The sequence below is a fragment of the Triturus cristatus genome, chromosome 8, assembly GCF_964204655.1.
Source record: "Triturus cristatus chromosome 8, aTriCri1.1, whole genome shotgun sequence".
In the NCBI taxonomy this organism is placed as follows: Eukaryota; Metazoa; Chordata; class Amphibia; order Caudata; family Salamandridae; genus Triturus; species Triturus cristatus.
The window spans coordinates 319741898-319764489 of NC_140591.1; the positions used below are offsets into that span (position 1 = coordinate 319741898).

The window sequence follows — 22592 nt, forward strand, 5'->3', positions numbered from 1 at the left end:
TGAAGGATGTTTTCTGTCTCGACTGGGGCCAACAGGCGAAGTCTTAACCACTGCCTTTGGTTTTGGAGGGGTTGGGGTAGGGGCAGTAGTACTCACACGTTGCCCAGGAGTGAGGAGGTCGTCTGAGTCTTCTGCCTCTGAAACGATTTCGAGATCCTCGTAATCTTCCTCCGGGACATCAGGGCCTTCATCAAAGATGTCCTCTTGTTCCAGAGCTGGTCTCTGTGCCATGATGTGTCGTCGAGCCCTTCGATCTCGAATAGTCTTCTTCGATCGAAAGGATGCGGAGGCTGGACAGCTGGACTCGTCGTGTTCAGGTGATAGGCACAGGTTGCAGACCTTGTGATGGTCACTGTGCGGAAATTTTGCTCCACACTAGGGGGATTTTTTAAATGGCGTCCTTTCTATGAGCCGTAGGCCTTACGGCGTGGATAGGCCCAGCGGCCCGCGTCGACGTCCGGAATCGAGCCGATGAAGTCGGGTCGAAGATTAAAGTGAATCTGATGGTTTTTCTGGAAGTTTTGAGCTTCGAAAAAGTTTGAAATTGAGATTCGAACCGGAGCGGAAAAGTTGCATCCAAACCCAATAGCGGAAAAAAATCTAACGATGGAGTTGATGCCCGTGCGCACTATCGTCCAAGGGAGGAGTCACCTATCTCGTGACTACAAACACTTCTTCCAAGACAACAATAAGGTGCAAGCATCTGAGCCCAACACCAGATGGCGATCTACTATGCTAGTGTGTGATCTGCAGCTCATATGCCTCGAACACATATTTGTGAAAACAGTTTGCACATTTCGGAAAAACAAACAAACCATGTACAAAAAAATCTTTACATTTAATGAAATGTACAACTTGTTATAAGGGAAAACATACATTGTGATTTCCAATGCAAATTCCTTAACAATAAACCGTTTACAAAACACATGAATTTAAGAATGTCTCACATCATGCCCCGTGCAGCCTTTTGAATGTTTACAGTTTACAGACGGGGACCTACTTTGTATGCCTTGTCTCAAATGTTAGGTCAAATAGGCATTTTATGATTTGAACAGTACACAAAATACAGAGTTTGTCAAGAGACAGATTTATAAGAAGGCACAGAAGCTTCCTGTTATATACCTGACAATATGTAATAAAAAATATGAACAACTACTACTTACAAATCGCAAGCAACGCACACGTCCTCCAAAAACAGGATGTCACTCATAATGCCTAAATGCTATGTGTCCTTGTTTACTGTTATGGCATACTGCCTTGAGTTCTTTGTGTAATAGTTGCCTAAAACAGGAGCATAATTTGTAATCTGAGTCCACCATAGCTTTTTCGTCCATTGTTCATGGCTAGGTATTTGGTTATCTATTTCTAATAAAAGATCTACTTTTTACTCAGTAAAATAACAAGGGAATAATAAAGTGCTGCTAATTGTAACGTCTAACAGAAAATAATTACGTAAACGTAGGTGTAAGTCCATCAAAATAACATTGATTGTAAACAAATGTTCAACGTCTCTTTAAATGTGTTAAACCATGACAGACTCTCCATTTCTTCGGATTCCATGCTATAGAGCTCTCAAGTTTTGAATTCCAAATCATTCTTGAAATTGTTATTGCTAACGGACTGAAGCCTACCAGAGAAATCTCAAGCGGTCCAAAATCCACTTGGTGAATTGAAGAGAATTCCCATCTTTCAAGTTCCCTTTTTATCCTAAATTAAAAACACAACTAGTACTTCATTTAGATGACACATGTACCGATACATTGGTCCGGTTTATACCAGGCTATGTGTAATTTAATGTCAAAAGTGACATTTAAACATACATTTGTTTTGGCACCTATGTTTCACATAGGAAATACCGTTTTTAAGCTTAACAGTATGGACGTTTGACCATGCTATGCCTAATAAATTTCCTGATACTAATAATATCTTTTATTAGCAGAAAACCTGCAAAGGTAGGTAAATTCAAACCTTCACAATATTGGGGGTGGAAGGTTGAGTAATAACATTAGCGACCACATTATGCAATATTACTCTATATTTAGAGGGTTAGAGCAACTTACACCAATGAATTACAAAAGTCTAATGCATATGCAGGTAGTGCACTGCAATGTAGACCAATCATGTTTTAGTCAAAAGTGACAGTCCTTTAGGCCTATTGCTTCAGAAGGCAGAGGCCACTCTAGTGGCATAGTGCAATATCACACTATTTTATCTGTAAGGCTGAGAAACAGACTCATGTAAGTTTGCACCTAATTATTAAATATTTGCAACAACTAATGCAGCACACTAATCTTAACACAGATGCATAATACACGTTTCAATAGAGTCCACATTTAATATACATATACGTGTGTGTGTGTGTGTGTGTGTATATATATATATATATATATATATATATATATATATATATATATATATATATATGACCAAGGCCACTGCGTTGGCCGAAACGCGTCATGATTGACTGCACCACATACTGAAAAAATAAAGTGCAAAATTGGCAACAAGCTTACCAAGTTGCCGTATCTCTTATGTGCGTGGATAGCACGGAGTGATAATTCAATATATATATATATATATATATATATATATATGTATATATATGTATATATATATACATACACACATATGTATGTGTATATACACACACACATGTATATACACACACGTGTGTGTGTATATATATACACAAACGTGTACATATATGTATGTGTATATAAAAATGTGAGCTCCACAGAAACATATTTTTGTGTGTATATACATACATACATATATATATATATACACACACACATACACACACACGTTACAAAGGGACGATATGGAATAAGCTGATCTATTTTCCTTTTATAACCCATTTAATATATTCAATCTAGATTTTAAACACAAATGCGCCCTTCCTCCAGTACAGGACAACTACATTTCTAGGGAGTAAAAAAACTTGAGGCTGCATCATGTGTCCGACAACCCTCCAAGGCAGCCATCCACAAGTTATGGTAGGTTTTAGATTTTACATTACAACCTGCAACCTTTACATTCGTCTTTACATTCATTTCAAGTGCAACAATAAAAACATTTTAGGTCGTTCTTAATCTGGCAAGATTAGATACATATCTAATGCTTATTTGGCAGCATTCCTCTAACTCACAATTAAAGTTTAAACTAAGCAAACTTAAACCCATTTTAACAGATGTGGTCTTTTTAACCATTCCTTTTACTTAATGCATCAATAGAACAGCAAACACAATCCCTACTTTTAAGCATGCAGTTCTACTCAAGTATATGGATTACCAAGACACAAAAGTGAATTTGGTCAATCAGCATCAGACCACCCTCACACGAACCAGTTGCAGTTAGCAGAGACTCAAAAGCTCCAGTTGGAGTCTCAGCAAGTCATTCTTGCAACTCCGTATTCTAAGCGGACAACGGCAGGTTCCGCTTTGGAAAACTCCTCTGCATACTCCGTGTAGCGATTATCTGACAAGTTGCTACCCTCTATTGTCCTAATGCCTTCATTTTCTGGTAGAAGTGGATGATCCTTCTTGAAGCATTCAGAAGTCCGAAGTGTTGGTGAAACGGTGTGGTTGGAAGAAAGCGATTGGTCCTTTGTACATTCGGGGTCTTCGTCAAGCACATTATTTTTCTCTTTCTTGAGTTTCTGGAGTAAGGAAGAAAATCAGAGGAAATTATTATTAGCTGTCGAAAGCTCACAAATGACTGTTGCCTCAGGTACTACATTCAATGCAACAACATCCTATCAACGAAAATGCTGGGAAGGTGACAGAAAAAACATAACTCTTCATTCCGAACTTGTCAGGTCAGACCATCAACACAGCCACATGATGAAAGACTAATTAAGGCCAAAGGCGAACACAGGAAGATAGATTAGTTAAAGGCAAAGTGGAAAAAACAGAAATACTTCTCCATAGGAAATGTGAGAGTTGATTTTCTGTTAATAAAGAGCACCACGAATTGGCTTACGCTAGTATTAGATTGTGTTTACGTTATACCATATGATTACTACTGCTGATTTCTGTCCTAAATAAAGTACTGCCAATGTTCACACAACTAGGAAGAGTGTTCTCAGAGATGTTTTCTCACTGCACTAAATCAAGGACGTATCCAATCGTCTTCAGCTCTTGCTCGAACAATGCATCAGTTCAGCTAAAGTTGCGAGAAGATGACTGGATCTCAATGTATGGCTATCCTGCTTGAATCCTCAAATGTATTTTGTAGTGAAATGTTTCTAACAGCTTGGTTTCGATTGATGCAAATCCTGAGAACCCTGTATTCCCACAGAATGTATGCAGGTCTTTGTCTAAATCCCTATAAAGGGGTGTGGATTTCTGTAACTATGAGACCCCCTTTGCCTTGAAACGCCAACCTTTGTTTGTCATTCTTAAGAGAATGCTCCGGCAAATTCATGTGAATTTTATCTAAATAGAGTAAGTGACGGTCCAATCAGGACTACACCACTCTTGCTCCTAGTCGTTGGCGCCCCCTATGAGTAAGAGATTACAGGCCGATTTTTGCGTTCAATACTTGATCATTTTAGAATCTACATCATTCATAAACCTAGGCAGATCTTGATAAAAACATACAGTACACTTACTTAGAAAGTAGCATGTATGTTCAGGCACAACATATACCTGCTCAAGCTGAAACAGTAAAACATTGGAAATACTGTTACTTACAAGCTTTCATTTAAGTTACAATGTGCACATCAAATATCTAGAAGTGGTAAGTTCAGAAAAACGGGGGGAGTTTGGTGGTACCATTGGACTGGAGATTAAATGATTGCCTCTATAAATGTGGTCCAAGCCAAAAGCTTTCTTCCCATTTACTGGCCCAATTGATAGTTTAATGACTAAGACTATTATCCTCCTGAGATCAATAAAACGGCAACCAATGATTTAGTTCCAAAAAGGATATTTTATTCGACACATTATTAAAAAAAAACATATGAGGAACTTCAAAGTAACTCCAAACTTAACCTTTTATCTTTCCTACATCGATAAAATGAGCACCACTGAGTTTGGTTACAAAAAAGAGACATTTTCTTCAAGAAGGTGCCTCACATGCTTTTGCATCATGCACTTCCTTTGCCATCTCTCAATGGACGTCTAGTAGTTAGTACATCGCTGCCACGTGCACCCACTAGACCATAACTACCAGGTTATCAGTATTCTTATGTACATCATCTCAAAATCTGAACCATGTGTGCATGTGCCATTTTCTAAGTCTTATATGGAACTCTCAGGATATTCATCTTTTTGATTTGTCCCTCAATTCCCTATTTCTTCACTCTGGGCATTTGATGTTATTGACTCGGCTGCAGGGTCCTAACGATGCCCACCTGTACATGTGCTCTCTTTACAAGGACAACAGTATTTAGTCTAAAATTGCAAAACTGATCACTTTGATAATTCAACTGTGCATAAGCAAAGGTTTTGTCCATATGTACAAAGTGTATATTTGTAATGCAGGAGTGAAGTAAACACTTTCCATTCCATCTTTAAATATAATTTGCTTTTAAAACTGCATGTTTTCTGCAGCCTAGGAAGATGTATATGATGTAGATACAAGATGTAGAAATGAAGTAAAAACTCCTCCAGTTCACCTTTAAATGGACAGTAAATACAAATTAAAATCTTAAATCTGTAACATTTGATAGGAAACTACAATTGGAACCAAATTTGAAGTGTATAGGCAAACGTGCATAAAAAGATCTTTGTTGAGGTCAAATTTCGATAAACAATTATTCTACTTTGTGAATGATAAGGAATATGCTATTTACCAGTATGCATCTGTTCTTGGCATGTAGAGCTGCAGATCTACACACTTTTGCATAGATCGCCATCTGGTGTTGGGCCCGGATGTTTGCAGTTTGTTTTTCCTCTTGGAAAGTCTTTGGAAGACACGAGGTCAGTGACTCCTCCCTTGGTTCGTATTGCGCATGGGCTTCGGCTCCATCCTCAGATTGTTTTTCGCCAACAGGGAAAGATGGAGCGTAGTAATAACAGTGAAGAAACCCATGTGTGTTGTATCTAAATAAGATAGACTGGGACAGATACAGGTAGCCGGGGAGGCGGGAGGGCGTGTGTAGATCTGCAGCTCTACATGCCAAGAACAGATGCATACTGGTAAGTAGCATATTCCGTTCGAGGCATATGAGCTGCAGATTACACACTTTTGCATAGACTATATAGTAGTTCCCAACCCTAGCGGCGACCACCGGTATCTGTTGCAGTGGTTTGAAAAAGTGTTTTTAGTACAGCCTGGCCCACACTAGCTTGTTACTTGGTTTGCACATCTACACAGTAATGTTTAGTGAAAGTGTGCGGTGTTGACCATGTAGCTGCTTTGCAGATATCATCTAATGGAATGTTCCCTAGAAAAGCCATAGAAGCCCCTATCTTTCGTGTAGAGTGGGCTTTAGGGGGAACAGATAGCATGCGTTTTGCCTTGTGGTAGCAAATCTGTATGCATTTTACAATCCACCTAGCTATCCCTGATTTAGAGATGGGGTTGCCTTTATGTGGTGGAGAGAAAGAGACAAACAGTTGTTTTGTCTTTCTGAAAGGTTGTGTTCTCTGGATATAGTAAAGTAAGGCCCTTTTAACATCCAGTGTGTGTAGAGCCCTTTCTGCAACTGTTTGAGGTTGCGAGAAAAAAAAACGGTAATTCTACCGATTGGTTTAGATGAAAGGGGGAAATGACTTTGGGTAGGAATTTTGGGTTAGTACGGAGGACAACCTTGTTCGGGTGCATTTGGAGAAAAGGTTCTTGTATAGTAAGTGCTTGTATCTCACTGACCCTTCTAAGGGAAGTGATGGCTACAAGGAAAGCTGTTTTCCATGTGAGAAATTGCAGTTCACATTTATGCAAAGGTTCGAAAGGCGGTCCCATTAGCCTTGTGAGAACTATATTTAAGTTCCACACAGGTGAGGGTGGTACTCTGGGGGGAATTATTCGTTTGAGGCCCTCCATGAAGGCTTTAATGGCAGGCACTCTGAAAAGTGATAGGTGCTGTCTGTTTTGTAGGTAAGCGGCAATTGCTGCGAGGTGTAGCCGAATGGATGTATATGCTAGGTTACACCTTTGTAGATGTAGTAAGTAGCATATGATGTGCTGTATAGATACGTCTAGAGGGTTGATTGTGTCATGGCAGTAAACAACAAATTTTTTCCACTTTGCAGCGTAGTAGGCTCTAGTGGTAGGACGTCTAGCTTCTCTGATGATGTTCATACAGTCAGGGGGAAGGTTAAGGTATCCGAATTCTAGGATCTCAGGAGCCAGATCGCAAGGTTGAGCTGAGCTGGGTCCGGGTGTCTGATCTCTCCATGGTTCTGGGTTAGGAGGCATGGTGAGAGGTGTAACTTTTGGTGTGGCACTACCGAGAGTTCCAGCAGCGTGGTGTACCACGGTTGTCTGGCCCATGTCGGAGCTACTAGAATCAGTGTGAGGGAGTGCTGTTGTAGCTTTTGCACCACTAATGTAATTGGTGGAAAGGCGTACGCAAATTTGTCTGACCAGTTCATCCATATCGCATTGCCTTTGGACAATGGGTGTGGGTATCTGGCAGCGAAGCTTGGGCATTTTTTGTTTTCGTGGGTGGCGAAGAGGTCTATGTGTGGATGCCCCCACATCTGAAAGAACGGGTGAAGAACCTGCGGGTGAAGTTCCCACTCGTGGATCTGGTGCGTTTGTCTGCTGAGCAGATCTGCCATGGTGTTTTGGACTCCTGGGACATGTTGGGCTAGGAGAAAGATTTTGTGTGGAATTGCCCATCTCCATATGCTCTGCGCTAGTTGAGAGAGCTGTGGAGAGGGTGTGCCGCCTTGTTTTTGAATGTAGTACATGGCCGTCATGTTGTCTGTGCGAATAAGGACGGCCTTGCCTAAAACCTGTGTCTGAAAGGATTTTAGGGCTAGAAAGATTGCCAGTAACGCCAGATGGTTGATGTGGCATAACTTTTGTTGCGGCGTCCATGTGCCCTGCACTGTGAGGTGTAGTAGATGAGCTCCCCAGCCGGAGAGCGATGCGTCCGTTGTTAGGATTATTTGTGGAACCGGGTCCAGGAACGGTCGACCTCTGGAAAGATTTGTGGTGTTCCACCACTGCAGAGAGCGATGGGTGCGACCGTCTACCAACACCAGATCTGTCAGTTGCCCCTGGGCCTGGTTCCATTGGCGCGCTGAGCTCTCTTGGAGTGAACGCATCTGGAGTCTTGCATGAGGCACTATGAAGATGCAAGAGGCCATCATCCCTATTAGTTGCATAAACACTCTTGCTGGGAGAGAGTGTTGAGGTATGAATCTTTGACACAAAGCCTGAATGCTTGCAATCCTGACAGGATTGGGGTAGGCTATGGCTTTTGAGGTGTCTATGGTGGCACCGAGGTATTGCTTTGTGTGGGATGGTATTAGCTGGGACTTTTGGTGGTTCACTGTGAAACCTAGCTGGTGAAGTAGTTGGATTGTAGTGGCGGTGTGATGTACACATTGGTTGTAGGACGCTGCTTTTATTAGCCAGTCGTCCAAATATGGGAAAACGTGAATGTGCTGTCTTCTGAGGTGTGCCGCCACTACCGCTAGGCACTTGGTGAATACCCTTGGTGCTGTTGTGACCCCGAATGGGAGCACCTTGAACTGGTAGTGTTGCCCGTCCACTACAAATCTGAGGTACTTTCTGTGAGCATGGTGTACCGGAATGTGAAAGTATGCGTCTTTCAAGTCCAGTGTGGTGAGAAAGTCGTTCTGGGAGAGGAGCGGAAGTACCTGCTGAAGTGTTACCATGTGAAAATGGTCCGAATGTATGCATGTGTTTAGAGGCCGGAGATCTAAGATAGGTCGCAGAGTCTCGTCTCTTTTTGGTATCAGAAAATATAGGGAGTAGACTCCTAAATTTTGTTGACTGGCGGGGACTTGTTCTATCGCCTGTTTTTGTAGAAGGGAGATTACCTCCTGTTTTAGTAACGTGGAATGTTCTTGTGACATTGGGCGTTGCCTGGGTGGAATGTTTGGGAGGTAGATGTCAATTCTAGGCAGTACCCTGAACGAATAATTTGGGTCACCCATCTGTCTGAGGTGATGGTCTCCCAGACGTGAAGGAAATTTTGTAGCCTGCCCCCGACCGGAGTGGGATGGTCTGGAGGGAGCAGGGGGAAGTCATTGGGTAGGCGGTGTGGCAGAGCGGGCGGTATTTGTTTTGCCTCTGCCTTTATTGTTATTGCCTCTATTTCCACCTCTTTGATAACCCCTTGTGAAGGTGGATTGAGCAGGGGATTTGTAGGACGTGGACGCGCTATCTGAGGAGTAGCCTCTGGCTGTGCCCCGAACGGAAGAGCGGCGAAAGGAGCGCCTTGGAGGGTGTGACTGCAAGGCTCCCATAGATTTTGCCGTATCTGTGTCCTTCTTCATCTTCTCAAGGGCCTCATCTACCTTTGGACCGAATAGATGTTCTTGATCAAATGGATGATTTAATATGGAGGCCTGCACCTCAGGTTTAAACCCTGAAACTCTCAGCCAAGCATGGCGACGGAGGAGAACGCTAGTGTTAATGGCCCTGGAGGCTGTGTCTGCTGCGTCTAAGGCACAGCGTATAGAGGTGTTAGTTATGGTCTTACCCTCTTGAATTAATTCATTGGCCCTATTTTGTATTTTTCTGGGAGATGGTGCATGATGGTTTCTAGTTCATAATAATGCGCTCTGTCGTATCTGGCCAATAGCGCTTGAGTGTTGGTGATACGCCACATATTGGCTGCCTGTGACGCAGTGCGCTTTCCTGACGCGTCCAGTAGCTTTGACTCCTTATCAGGTGGTGGTGCTTCGCCTGACGCCTGGAAGTTTGACCTTTTCCGTGCTGTGGAGACTACTAGGGAATCCAGTGGCGCTGGCCCTTTGATGTAGGCAGGATCTGTGGGGGCAGCTTTATACTTTTTTTCTATGCATGGGTTAATGACCCTAGCCCTGACTGGGTCTTTAAAAACCTCTGGCGCATGTTTTATTACCCCCCCTTGAGCATAGGTAGTATGGAAGTAGACCTATGTGCGGTATCAAAGGTGTCGAGGAGGAAATCTTCCTCTACCGGGTCAGTGTGTAGCTCTACCCCGTGATAATGTGCCGCCCTCTGAAGTAGGTGGTGAAAACCTAATGAGTCCTCTGGTGGAGATGGCATGGATGGATAAAGGTCATCTTGTGGGACATCTGGAATGTCTGGATTATTATAATTGTCCCATGGGTCGGGGGATCCTGTAGGGGTGGGTTCTTGTGGCACATCCCCTGGATCGTAGTATGGGTCCGCCTGATCATCATGGTCTGGAGACGGGGTCGGAGAGCGATGAGGCAGGGGTGGAGAAGGCGGAGGGGGCGGAGGTGGAGAGGGTGGAGGAGGTGGGGAAGGCACTCTGAAATGGGAGGTAGCACAGTCTTTCCTCTTTGGAGGTGGAGGCGGAGCTGGTTTGTCCAAATGACTCTTTTTAGAAGAAAGTGCCAAATGTCCAGTTTTTGGATCCTTGGTAAGTGTCTTTTGCAAGGGATCCGGTGTAAACAGTTCCTGAGACAGTGTTTGTTCCGTTGGCGCCGAAGGTTTCGGGGTGATGACTTTTTAGGCTTGTCCGTGCCGTGCTTTTTTGGAACCTCCGGTTTTTTGGTCGGCGCCGAGGTAGGCTTCGGCGCGGGAGTGTCGGTGCCGAGGGCCTTATGTTGTTTGGTCGGTACCGAAAGGCTGGGTTTCGACACCGAGGGCTTTGGTGCGGAGCTCGGTGTCGAGGTGGAGGCCGGTCTCTTTTTCGGTGCCGAAGTGTGTTTATCAGCACCGCTGGCAGGCTGGCTTGAGCCTGAGTCTGAGCCGCCGGAAGGCTTATTAGGCTTCTTCACCGGGCACGAAGGTGGGGTGTTCGAAGCAGTGTCTTTGGTCTTTTCTAGGCCCGGAGGCGAAGGCGTGACTGAAGCCTTTTTAGGTGTTGGCGCGGGTGTGGGAGGGGGTGTAGTACTCATGACCCTCTGCGCCGGGGTGATGTCCTCCACATCCGAGTCGTCGGCTTCGGAAGCACTGACGAGGTCCTCTTCGGTGTGCTGCTGTCCCGGAGCTACGACATCGTCCCCGAAGATGTCGACTGGAACGGAGGTCGAGGAGTGCGCCATGTTTCGTCTGGCCCTTCGATCTCGAATAGTCTTTTTCGATCTGAAAGACTTGCAGGCGGGACAGTCTCGAGCCTCGTGTTCAGGGGAGAGGCAGAGGTTGCACACCTCATGAAGATCGGTGTGTGGGAATTTGGACCCGCATCGAGGGCACTTCTTGAATGGAGTTCTTTCCATCAGCCGGGACCGGAGCTTGGATAGGCCCGAAGGCCGCCGTCGACGACTGGAATCGAAGATGTGTGGAAGAGAAGGTGATTGAGGAGATCAGGATCTGAACAATACCGCGATGAGCGAAGATTCCGCTTCGATCGTCGAACTGGAAATGTTCGGAACCGGAGCGTGAAGTATTACATCCGAGCCCGATGGCGGAAAAAAACAATCTGAGGATGGAGCCGAAGCCCATGCGCAATACGAACCAAGGGAGGAGTCACTGACCTTGTGACTTCCAAAGACTTTCCAAGAGGAAAAACAAACTGCAAACATCCGGGCCCAACACCAGATGGCGATCTATGCAAAAGTGTGTAATCTGCAGCTCATATGCCTCGAACGTACATTTTCCCTATGCTTAGGTGCATTGTTTGCTCAAACGCTTTAACATACTTTGCATAGATCCTGTTAATCACAAGTACCTTTGCACTTGTCAGCAAGAGGCAGTACACATGGAAATATTTAGCAGCACTCTTCTCATAGTCCTGTGAGATGACTGACCAACAATGGACCTCAAGCTATTTTGGAACACGAACAAAATTTTTTTTTGCTCACAGGTTCACAGAGGGACATAGCGTTATTTCCTTTGTGAGGCTAAGCCAGTCTCACAACAGGCTGCATAAGCGCAAACTGTTGTTTCTTGTGACATTTTGGTCACACAGGAGATGGTAGCTCTGTCTTGTGCCAGAAGAGGTACAGAGTAGCTCCTGGAAGAGTCTTTGAGCAGCCGAGGAGGGGGTAGTCTGGAAAAAAGGGAACTGTTAATCGAGCTCAGAGTGGTGTTGTGTCGTGGAACTGGTCTAGCTATGAATGTCGAACAGTTTTCTGAAACTAGGCACTTAGATGAAAGTATTCATCATTAGTAATTAACATCTGAACTGATCTGAAATGATCTTCTAATTAAAGGCCTATCTTTCAATACCAGTCACCAAAGTTCGGAAACTTGACTTGTCATCCATCAACAACTTTTATTTGAGCCAGTGATTAATGCAGTGTTCAGCTCTCACTTAAAACACAATAACAAATCTTATCTTAATTTCCTAATGCTATGCTTTCCGAAGTCATGGGGGTGATGGAGCGAAGTACAGAAGATTTTGTGTGTACCCCGTTCAGACCAATCACCCCCATAACAAAGTAATATATTAACCCCTTCGACGCTCATGACGGAACGGTTCCGTCATGAGCGTCGGTTGAGCTGTGCTCATGACGGAACCGTTCCGTCATGAGCACAGCTCATGACGGAACGCACAGCGGGGGAATCCGCCCCGCATGGAAGGGGTTAATTTTGATTGCTGTGTATTAACCAAACACACATATTACATGTGGGAAATGCTCTGCATTAACAGGTTTGATTAACATATTAATTAATGGTGTACAACGCATGTTTAATCTATTTTGCACATTTAAGTAGTGTAATAGTGCATGTCTATGTTGTAGTGTGCATTGTGCATTACATGCTGCTTTTGCTTCATTTTAATGGCTTGCAGTGTGATGCTTTTCCTCTAGGTAATAGTTTTAGGGGATAAATATTAGCACTGGTGGGTGGGGGGGGACAGAAAACACTTATTTTCTGTGTATTTACATTCTCTTTGTGTGTGTTTATTGTAGTTTTGGCTGGTGGCCAGTTTCAAAATGGCTTTGTTTTCCCGGTTCTGCACATTAGAGGATGCTTGCATCATCTGGCTGGAAGAACCTCGTGCATGCTCCACTGAACTTTGCAACTCCAGCTGACTATGTTCGAGGCCATTTGGTGTGAATGCCGGCGAGTGGCTGAGAGACAGAATGATTGCACGAGAACAGCTGAATGCCTGCCAAAGAGAACAGTCGAATGCCTGCCAAAGAATGACCACATGGAAACAGCTGAATCCCTGACAATGAACAGTTGAATCCTTGCCAATGAACATTTGAATGCGCAGTGGAAAGGAGCGCACGCACTCACCTGACGGCTGGGGTCGGGGAACGCAGTCCGGTCACGCGGCGGAGGCGGGAAGGGTCTCTGAGGGGAGTCAGTTTGCGGACTCTGAGCAGTCGACACGAACCCAGCCCGGCCGGCGTCCGTCTGCGGCATGAGTTCACTTCTGTCTCCGAGCGCTTCACTTCCCCTTTCCTCTTCCAGAAACGTAGCCACTTCCTTGTGTGTGCGGACGGAGCTGCAGACGGCCCACTGGCTGCCGGCTGCCTCCCGTGACTAGAGGGGGTCTCCCGGAACTCAAGGGGGTCCCTTCCTCTAAGGGGGTCTCAATGAATCTCAATGCAATTCCAGTGAGCTGCAAGAGCTCTCCTCGAGCTCGCTGTGATATCCTTCACTTTGAGGAGTCTTCCTGAACTCCTGGTGGTCTCCCTGACCTGAGTGGTGATCCTTCTATCTTGCTGGGGGCTGAACCGCTGGCCGGGCTCGGCTCTGCCGCTCTGCTTGGCCGGGTTTGACTCCGCCGAGCCTCCACCTGTGATCCCTGGCTTACCTGCAGCTGCTTCCTGCTTGGGGCTGAATTCCGGGCCGGGCTTTGCTCCGCCGCTTTCCTTGGCCGGGCTTGGCTCCGCCACACTGGGACTACATCTCCCATCAACCCTGACTGCGGCGATGACGCCGCAAACGCCATCCGTAAGCGCCAGGAGGCACATAAAGGACTGTTTGGGGCCGAGTTCCTTGTGATCCTTCTATCTTGCTGGGGGCTGAACCGCTGGCCGGGCTCTGCTCCGCCGCTCTGCTTGGCCGGGTTTGACTCCGCCGAGCCTCCACCTGTGATCCCTGGCTTACCTGCAGCTGCTTCCTGCTTGGGGCTGAATTCCGGGCCGGGCTTTGCTCCGCCGCTTTCCTTGGCCGGGCTTGGCTCCGCCACACTGGGACTACATCTCCCATCAACCCTGACTGCGGCGAGGACGCCGCAAACGCCATCCGTAAGCGCCAGGAGGCGCATAAAGGACTGTTTGGATCCTCGTCCCGCGGGACGCGCCGGGAGAAGCCCGGGACAAGGGCGGGTCCGTCTGTGGCCGTCAGGGGCTGCAGGAGGCTGGGCTGGGGCACCCCTCTTGGACTTGATGGTAGAGACTAAACGAGCTATGGACCCCCGACATTTGTGGTAATTTCCATAATACATTGTAACCAGTGAATTCTTGCCCTGATACTTGTTTATCATTATGAGAAGTGCCCCTGTGGGGCCATATTTTGTTATTATTGTTTATTCTGCTAATCTCAATCGATTAGTTCAATCTGTGTATGAGATTTTATCATCATTCGTAGATAGTTTTGTTTAACCCTTTACAATGAGCAGCAAGGGCAAAAATAGTAAGCCCTCTGCTGCCCGCCCAATGACTAGACAATTAGCAGCAATGACCCAATCGCTCCTGACCCATACAGCCATTGACAAAATGCTACAAAAAACAATAGGGGTAGTGGCAACAGCCACAGAAAATACTGAAAGGCGTCTTTCAATTACCCCCGCTATGCCCCTTTTTACATCTGTGGGCGATAGCTCTGTAGCCACAGCTAACCCCGCTGAATTTATGTCTTTTCACATGCCCTCTTTTTCTGATCTTCCTTGTGCTCAGACTGAGCCTGATGAAAATCTTTTAATAGAGGTTGCTCCATCTTCTTCTCCGTCGGCATGTACAAAGCCCTTTAAACCCCATGCTAGAACTAAAAATGTAAAACTGGTTAAAAATCGGCTAAGAGAACAGCATCAACACCTGTTTATGTGCAGTCCGACCCGGGCCCTCCATCTTCTATTATAGTTCCTCCTGTTTGGGCTACCCATCTGATAATTGATCTCCAGTCACATTTAGAACACCTTTGACTTCCAGGATTGATAGATTAGCCTCATTGATCAACAATAAAGGCCCAGGGAGATCTCAGTCTAGCCTTCCGACGGGGAATCCTGTTATTGTAGGGGCTGAAGCAGTAACCAAGTCTGCCATCAAAGGTCCAACTCAAGGTGCAAGTATTTGCCCTGACATCTGTACGCATGTCTCGGCTTCTCAAAATATGCCGAACCCTTTGGTAGTTCTGACTGGTTTTGGTCAATCTACTGGCTCCAAACTGTCTTCAGCCGTATCGGGGGAGAATCAGTCTGGTCCATCTATTATTTCAAAAACTCAGAGCCTAGAATCGGGTAGGCCTCTACACAATCTTCCCCGGAAATCTGATGCAAACGGTACACCCAAATCTCCTCCCCGTCCTCAGTTACCCCCAGAAGCGTCACCGTATGTGGTGGTGCTTATGGGAGTACCTCCACTGGATAGTGACCGAGGGGAAACCTTCCAGGAGTTAAAGAATAAAACCACCTTTTGGTTAAGAAGACATAGACCTTTAAGGGGTGCCGGCCTGAGGGAGATCCTATTTGTGCGAAGAGTCAGTTGGTTGGGGACTAGACCCAAAGATATTTGTGGCGACTGTGTAATTGTCAACTTTAGGGATCCTAGAGTAGCTGGACACATACTAGCAAATGGAGGGCCTTCGAAGAGGGGCACCATCAACACTTGTCACCTGGGGTATTTTATTCTCGATTTCTTATACCGGGAATGTTACAATAATTTCTCCCCCATTATGGTGCAATTGAACCTGACTATAACATCTCAGTGAGCAATAGATACAGTGCACTGAGCAATATAGAATGACCACTATCACCATCGCGTCCAGCCGGAACGGTTCCGCAGCGGTCTCGGAGTCACGCTGTGGAGGGTTTGAGGATAGAGGAGGGGTGCCTTGAGCAGGTCATCGGTACCAAGGTGGGTAGGGGAACTATACCCCCATCTTCCCAAAACTTTGGCCTTACAGGTGGTAAACAGGAGCTGGTCACCCGCATACATACAGCTTCTCCACCTCTTAGCGCGTCCCAACCCCTTGAGGGTTCCCCTGCCCACGTGGTGTTACGTAGACCACTAATCGCGTCTTGGAACATAGCAGGGTTAGGGCCTAAGCTGCATAATCCGGAATGGGGTGAGCTGATGGATCGCTATGACTTATGTCTGTTCCAAGAGACTTGGTTATTATCTGCCCCAGTGAGGGTAGGATATGCGTCTTTCTATTCTCCAGCAGTGCAGGGACCCAGGGGAAGACCCTCGGGGGGTTATGCATATGGGTGGCTTCCCACTTAGGTTGCTCAGTTAAGAAAATAGACTCTCATTGCCCGGACATCCTATGTATTATACTCGACTTCCAGGATGGCTTATCATTGGCAGTGATTAACGTTTATTTACGTCCCCAACCGCTTCAGTTCGGTCTATCAATCTTGGACGCCTTAGAGGTTCTCCTCCATTCCTTTCCCTCGTCATATCATGAAATCATTGGTGCCGATCTCAATTGCCACTTTGAACCGCTTATGGGGATCCCTGCGGTAACCTCGGACGAGGATGAAAATTGGCTGATCCCGGACTGCACTATGTATCCTGAAAAGCGCTTACTGCCTTTGGCCCTTGCAATCAATAAGTTGGTAGTTTCACATTCTTTAAGGGCTTGTAATGGCAGACTCCCCCCAGACGTTCCGGGTTTATGCACCTTTAACAGACCAGGGAAAACTACGACCATAGATTATATCCTGGTAAATGTAGAATTCTGGGCCAGATTGAGAACCTTTCATGTCTTCCAAAGGGATGACAGTGACCATAACTTATTGTCACTAGAATTATCTAATACTCTGGGCCATCGTAAAGAAACTGGGGGTGCTGAGATTAGCAGTAACTCGAACTTGGTTAGAGCAGCAGGGGGTAGACGAATCAGGTGGGCGAAGATCACATTAGCACCCAACAAGTTAGCGGAGTTATATTCTTATGTCGTACAGTCCCTAACAGAGGTTCTTCACCTCTTGAGCTCTAATGGCGATCCCTCCCATCTCTATCTACAGGGATTGCAGTGCATTCACAAGAAGCTTTTTGGCTCCCTGATCGGTTATTTTTCTACTACTAAGATTGAAAGGCAAAGGGTAAATAAGCGTGATCCCTGGTTTAATAAAAACTGTAGGCTGGCTAAAAATATCTTGCTCAAGGAGGTAAAATCAGGGTCCCAGTCAAGTATTAGAAATGCCAGGGAAACCTACAAAACCTTGATAAAGGAGGCTAGGCTAGAGTGGGAGGCCTCAAGGTGGGAAAGTATCAAAGCAGCTCTGGAAAATCGTGACTTTAGGTCCTTTTGGAACCTTGTCCAAGTGGGGTCGGCTGAAGGGATGTCGGCCATTAAACCTAACCTTAGTGAAGAGGTCTGGCTGGACCACTTCAAACCTCTTTATTCTCTTAGTAACCCTGCATCCCGAGTAGTTTCAGTGATTCCAACAAGCACATGTGTACCAGCACACCTGGAGGCCCCGTGCCTTGCCTGCCCACCCTGCTCTCTCCTTGAAGTCCAGGCGGCCCTTAAAAGTTTCTTTAGGGAAAGCCCCAGGCCTCGATAGGATCCCGGGCGACCTATATCTTAGTGAACAAAAGGTCTGGGCTCCCTACATTTGGGTTTATTTTAACGCCATTCTTCAGGGCTTGGAGATCCCTACTACTTGGCTGGGAGCTGAAATTATCCCAATCCACAAAAAAGCTTCCCCTCTCGACCCGGCCAATTACCGCCCCATTAGTTTGATTGACGTCCTCCAGAAATTATTTGCCCACTTTCTTTTGTCTAGGTTGCAGACCTGGATGGACGAACATCACACCCTAACCTCCCTTCAAGCGGGCTTCCGTGCAAAAGTATCCACCATAGACCAACTATTCAGATTACAGTTGGTCTACTGGAAGACGGTCACTATTGGGGCAGGTAGTTTGTATTTGATTTTTGTGGACCTTCGTCCGCATTTGACCTGGTCGAATGGGATAAACTCTGGGCAATCCTGTTGGAGATGGGTGTTCCGGCCTACCTGTGCCATCTATTTAAACGTATGCACCAAGGTACATACGCAAGGGTGAGATTTGGAAGGTGTGGGGAACTGTCAGCTCTGTTCCCGGTGGAAAAGGGAGTAAGGCAGGGGTGCGTTCTGGCCCCCACGCTCTTCTCGCTCTTCCTAAACGGGTTGATAGACCATCTATATGGAGCAAGAGATCTGGATTCTCCAAGTTTAGCGGGGCGGAAGATACCCGCCCTAATGTTCGCTGATGATACCCTTCTATTGTCAAAATCATCCACAGGTATTCAGCGCACATTAGAGGCTTTTTGCTCCTTTTGTAGACTGAGGAACTTGGAGATTAATCTCTCTAAATCTAAGTTCATGGACTATAACACCAACTTAGCCAATTGTCCCCTCCCTCACCTGGATGGAACGGCTCTGGACCGAGTAACCACCTTCGATTACCTGGGGATTACATTAAATGATCGAATGGATTGGGGATCCCATATGGTTAAGGCTAACTTGAAGTTGGCACAATCAACTGGTGGTATCCTAAAGGTATTTAATGATACCTCCTCTAAGCTGTTGAGTCCGCCCATGGAAATCTATAAAACCCAGGAGAGAGGGGGAGCACTCTACGGTGCAGAGTTATGGGGTCACGTCAGTGTTGCCCCTTTATCTCGCACTGAGAATAGTTTTATCAGGCGTCTACTGAGACTCCCTATGAGTACGCCCCTGACACCCCTTCGGTTGGATTGGGCTTGGCTCCTATTCAGAAGTTGGTTGCAAATCGCCCCCTCCTGTATTGGAGACGCTTATGGTCGACCCCTGAGCTCTCCAGCTACAGGGAGGATTTAGGGGATCTTATGTCCGGGGGGAGCATGGGGAAAATTCAATGGCTAAATCACATCAAGCGACTTTGTCATGTTTTAGGTAGGAGGGATATGTGGTCGTCCCCTGAGGAGACCTGTGCCCTGTAAAATCTCTGAGCACGGCCCTTAAGCGCTACCGCATGGAATATATAATAACAAATTCTTCCACAGGTAGGCTGACTGATACCTTTTGGAATATCACAGCCCATCCTTTTTTTGAGAAATTCTTGGATGATATCCAGCCTCCCTTGGCCAAGAAATTATATATACACTTTAGATATGGTTCACTGCCTCTTAGGGACGTAACATATAAGTGGTCAAATGCATTACATTCCACGAGTTCCTGCCCATGTTGTGCGTGTAGTAGAGAGACAGATTTGCATGTCCTGCTCTTTTGTCCCTTCAATGGTAAGGCAAGAGCCAAATGGATCATTCGACTTTGCAAGTCCAGGGGGCTTAAGGACTATAGGGAGGCATTTAGATTTCTCAAATATGATACCACCCCCCTAATAGTGTTTGCGACTGCTAGATTTCTTTTGTCTATGTGGTACACGAGGTGCAAAAAATTAAAATCTGAAAGTCCTCAAACTACTGTTTCTGCAGTAGCTCAAACACTAACTCATGTTGTCTATATATTTCATAATTTGGGATTGCCCTTTAGGAGCGCTGTGCTTACTTAATGTATCTAACGAAATCCTATGATCCTACTCCATCTTCGATATGGATCTCTTATGTGTTAGGACTACAAAGTATGATTCTTTTAAATATATATGTTTTTAGCTCTAATTGTGCTCTTTTTTTTATTGCAAACTTGTATTTATGTCTTTTTATGGGTTTTTTACCGATATTAAAAGCTTTTTGACTGACTGACTGACATTTGAATGCCTGCTAATGAATTGTGGGACAGTTGAATTTGTATCTATCAGCTTGTCAAACAAAGTTATTCACGGACATCCTGGGAGCTAAGAACTGCACTGTCATGACCAATCAGAGCAAGGGAAACGGCAAAAGTTGAAACATTTGAGGGTAGAGAGCCAGCAAACACAGTATAAATATCAGACCACAATTGGGAGTGTCAGAGAAGCTGAGAGAGAAGCTGTTTGCAGAGAAGCTGTTTGCAGACTGAAACTATGCCAGAATGCGCACTGATGACCCCTGTAGGTTTGAGATCGTTGCGGGACACTAGCCTGGGTGAGAGAAGTCGTCGAGGAGGCCAGGGTTAATAAGTAAGTTGGGGATTTAGTGCTTTGTAGGAAGGTTTTAGTGCAGTAAATCTTTAGAATTAAATGCATGTTTTTAACTATGGTTCACTGATTCTTCATGGTGAACCCTCTGTCAGTTACATGATCAGGGATTGATTTTTAACCATTTTGAGAATAATGAAATTAATGTAAACCTACATTTTTCTCTTCATGACTTTTATTAAACAGTTTCTTGATTTATTTCCGGAATAAATGGCTCAGTGAGAATAGTGAGAGAATAAATGATAATTTTCTTTTATGCAAATTAATTATATAAAATCTCTTCAATGATTTCAGGTGTTTGTGATTCTTTTGAGTTAATTAATTATGCAACTCAATGTATTGTTGTAGTGATGTTAAGCTGGTCTTGACAATCACCATCAACGTGCTCAACTAATTGGTCCATCGACCTAATTAGCGGGGTACATTGGTGCATAGATTAGTTAGTAAAATTATGTGATGAAAACAAATGTTGGTGTTAAAATCTGTGCTTAAAGGTATCCCGCGATAGGAGAGAATTCAGGCAACCCTTTGTAGTTTTTATTTGCAAGGGTCTGGGGAAAAGTGTGTGACTGGGTGCGTGTACTTCGGTGTTATGAGCCCCACCGGAGTGACCCGGACCCTGGGTTGGTGATAATTTCTGGGTAAATGCTGCATCAGGAGCATTTGTTCTCAACTACTGGAATAGATTATACTTAGGCCTTTCGCCTTGCAGTCTGGTTAAACTACAGAGAATTCAGAATTATTAACTACAGCTAGTCAAACAACTTGCCGGTTTTGCTTATATTATAGAACTAAATATAGATGCACATACCAACTCCATTGCCATTAGAGCCAAGCATCTGTTTATACACATTGAAAACGTCAGACAGGTTAGCCCAAGAAAAGATCCTAGTCCAAGGAATGGTCTGTCTATGACTGAAGATGAGGATGCATAACTCCCTGATCTACCTAAGGTCCAACTTACATCTATCAAAATGATCTTTCACTTCGCTCCACAGGCCATATATACGAACCTAAAAACAAATGTGACCATATTTTATTAGTTTTGACCTAACTGAAGCGGCTACCCCTTTGCTACTCACAATACAACCTGCTGCATGTATAAGCTTTTAAGTCTGGGCAATCCAGAATAACTGATCATCTGAGACAAGGAAGAGATCGTCAAGAAGCAAATCTAACTTCTGGCTAGAAATTCCCAAGTATGAGAATAGTTCTACGATACAGCCCTTCGTTTCTGGCAACACACTTAGGATTTGAAGCTCACTCCCTACTTGCATTAACTTTTCCAGCTCCCTAAGATAATGAAAATGTTGAGAAGGCTTTCAATTGTGTTGATTGGGTCTTCATGGAAGATATCCTTAAACAAATGGGCTTTAGACCGAGATTCTGCTCACATTCCATGATCTTGTACTCATGTCCAAGAACACAGGTCCGAATTAACAGTACCCTCTTGGATCCCTTGCCAGTTGGGCAGGGTACCCAACAAGGATGACTACTGTCCCCTCTGTTATTCACTCCCATAGAGCTGCTGGTAACATGGGTCCGATGTGACGCTCAGGTGTGGTGCTTTGACTGGGGGCTGGCGGTATAGAACCGCATAGCTTTCTACACAGACTATGTTCTCCTGTTTCTGGAACAACCCTTCCTGAAGCATCCCTGACTTCTCCAGATGCTTGCCCTATATGGAGAGGCATCTGTCTTGCAGGTCAGTTGGACTAAGTCTTTCTTGATAGCCACTAAAGGGCACCCGAGTGCGGTGGACTGGCAGGTACAATTGCCAATCCACAGACTGAGCTTCAAATATTTGGGTACATTTATTGACCAAGAGTCAAACCTTGCGCTGAGTCTGAACTTGACCCCACTAGAATCTAAGCTGTCGACGGCCCTTGCCATATGGTTCAGACTCTCGCTGAACATATTCTGAAGGGTAGCACTATTCAAAATGGTTATCCTTCCACAAATTCTATACACACGCCAACACTTTCTTCATACAATCCCTCCAAAACTGGTTTAGGAACATGACAGCCAAAAACCACTCCTTTCTCAGCGTAACAACTCAGCCAGCTGCATACAGTCGACATATGTTGGGGCGGCTAGACATGGCAGGGACTCACCTATACTACTGGGCCTCGCAGCTTCTGAACGTGAACGACTGGGTGAGTTGGGGAAGGCAAGATCTGGCATTTTGTTGCTAAGTAACACAAACTGGTCAGGATCAAATCCGTAACCTATGGAGGCCTGCTCACTCTCACCCTACTGGACATTACCAGAGTGTTTCTCAGGCCGTTGCGCTCTGCCCTGAAACGGACAGGCTGGGACCGG

General features: G+C 45.3%; 1 protein-coding gene across 2 annotated transcripts in view; it reads right to left on the bottom strand.

Moving 5' to 3' along the window:
- Positions 1-2833: 2833 nt before the first annotated feature.
- The window catches only part of MTMR6 (myotubularin related protein 6), a 592867-nt gene continuing 573108 nt past the window's right edge, over positions 2834-22592 (bottom strand). Inside the window, exon 14 of one of the 2 annotated variants that reach the window (XM_085621607.1) lies at positions 2834-3658. In XM_085621607.1, coding sequence (XP_085477733.1) covers positions 3386-3658 — 273 coding nt within the window. In that variant the 3' untranslated portion in view covers positions 2834-3385. The remainder of the gene's footprint in view (positions 3659-22592) is intronic. The other variant, XM_085621606.1, reaches the window with a different exon arrangement.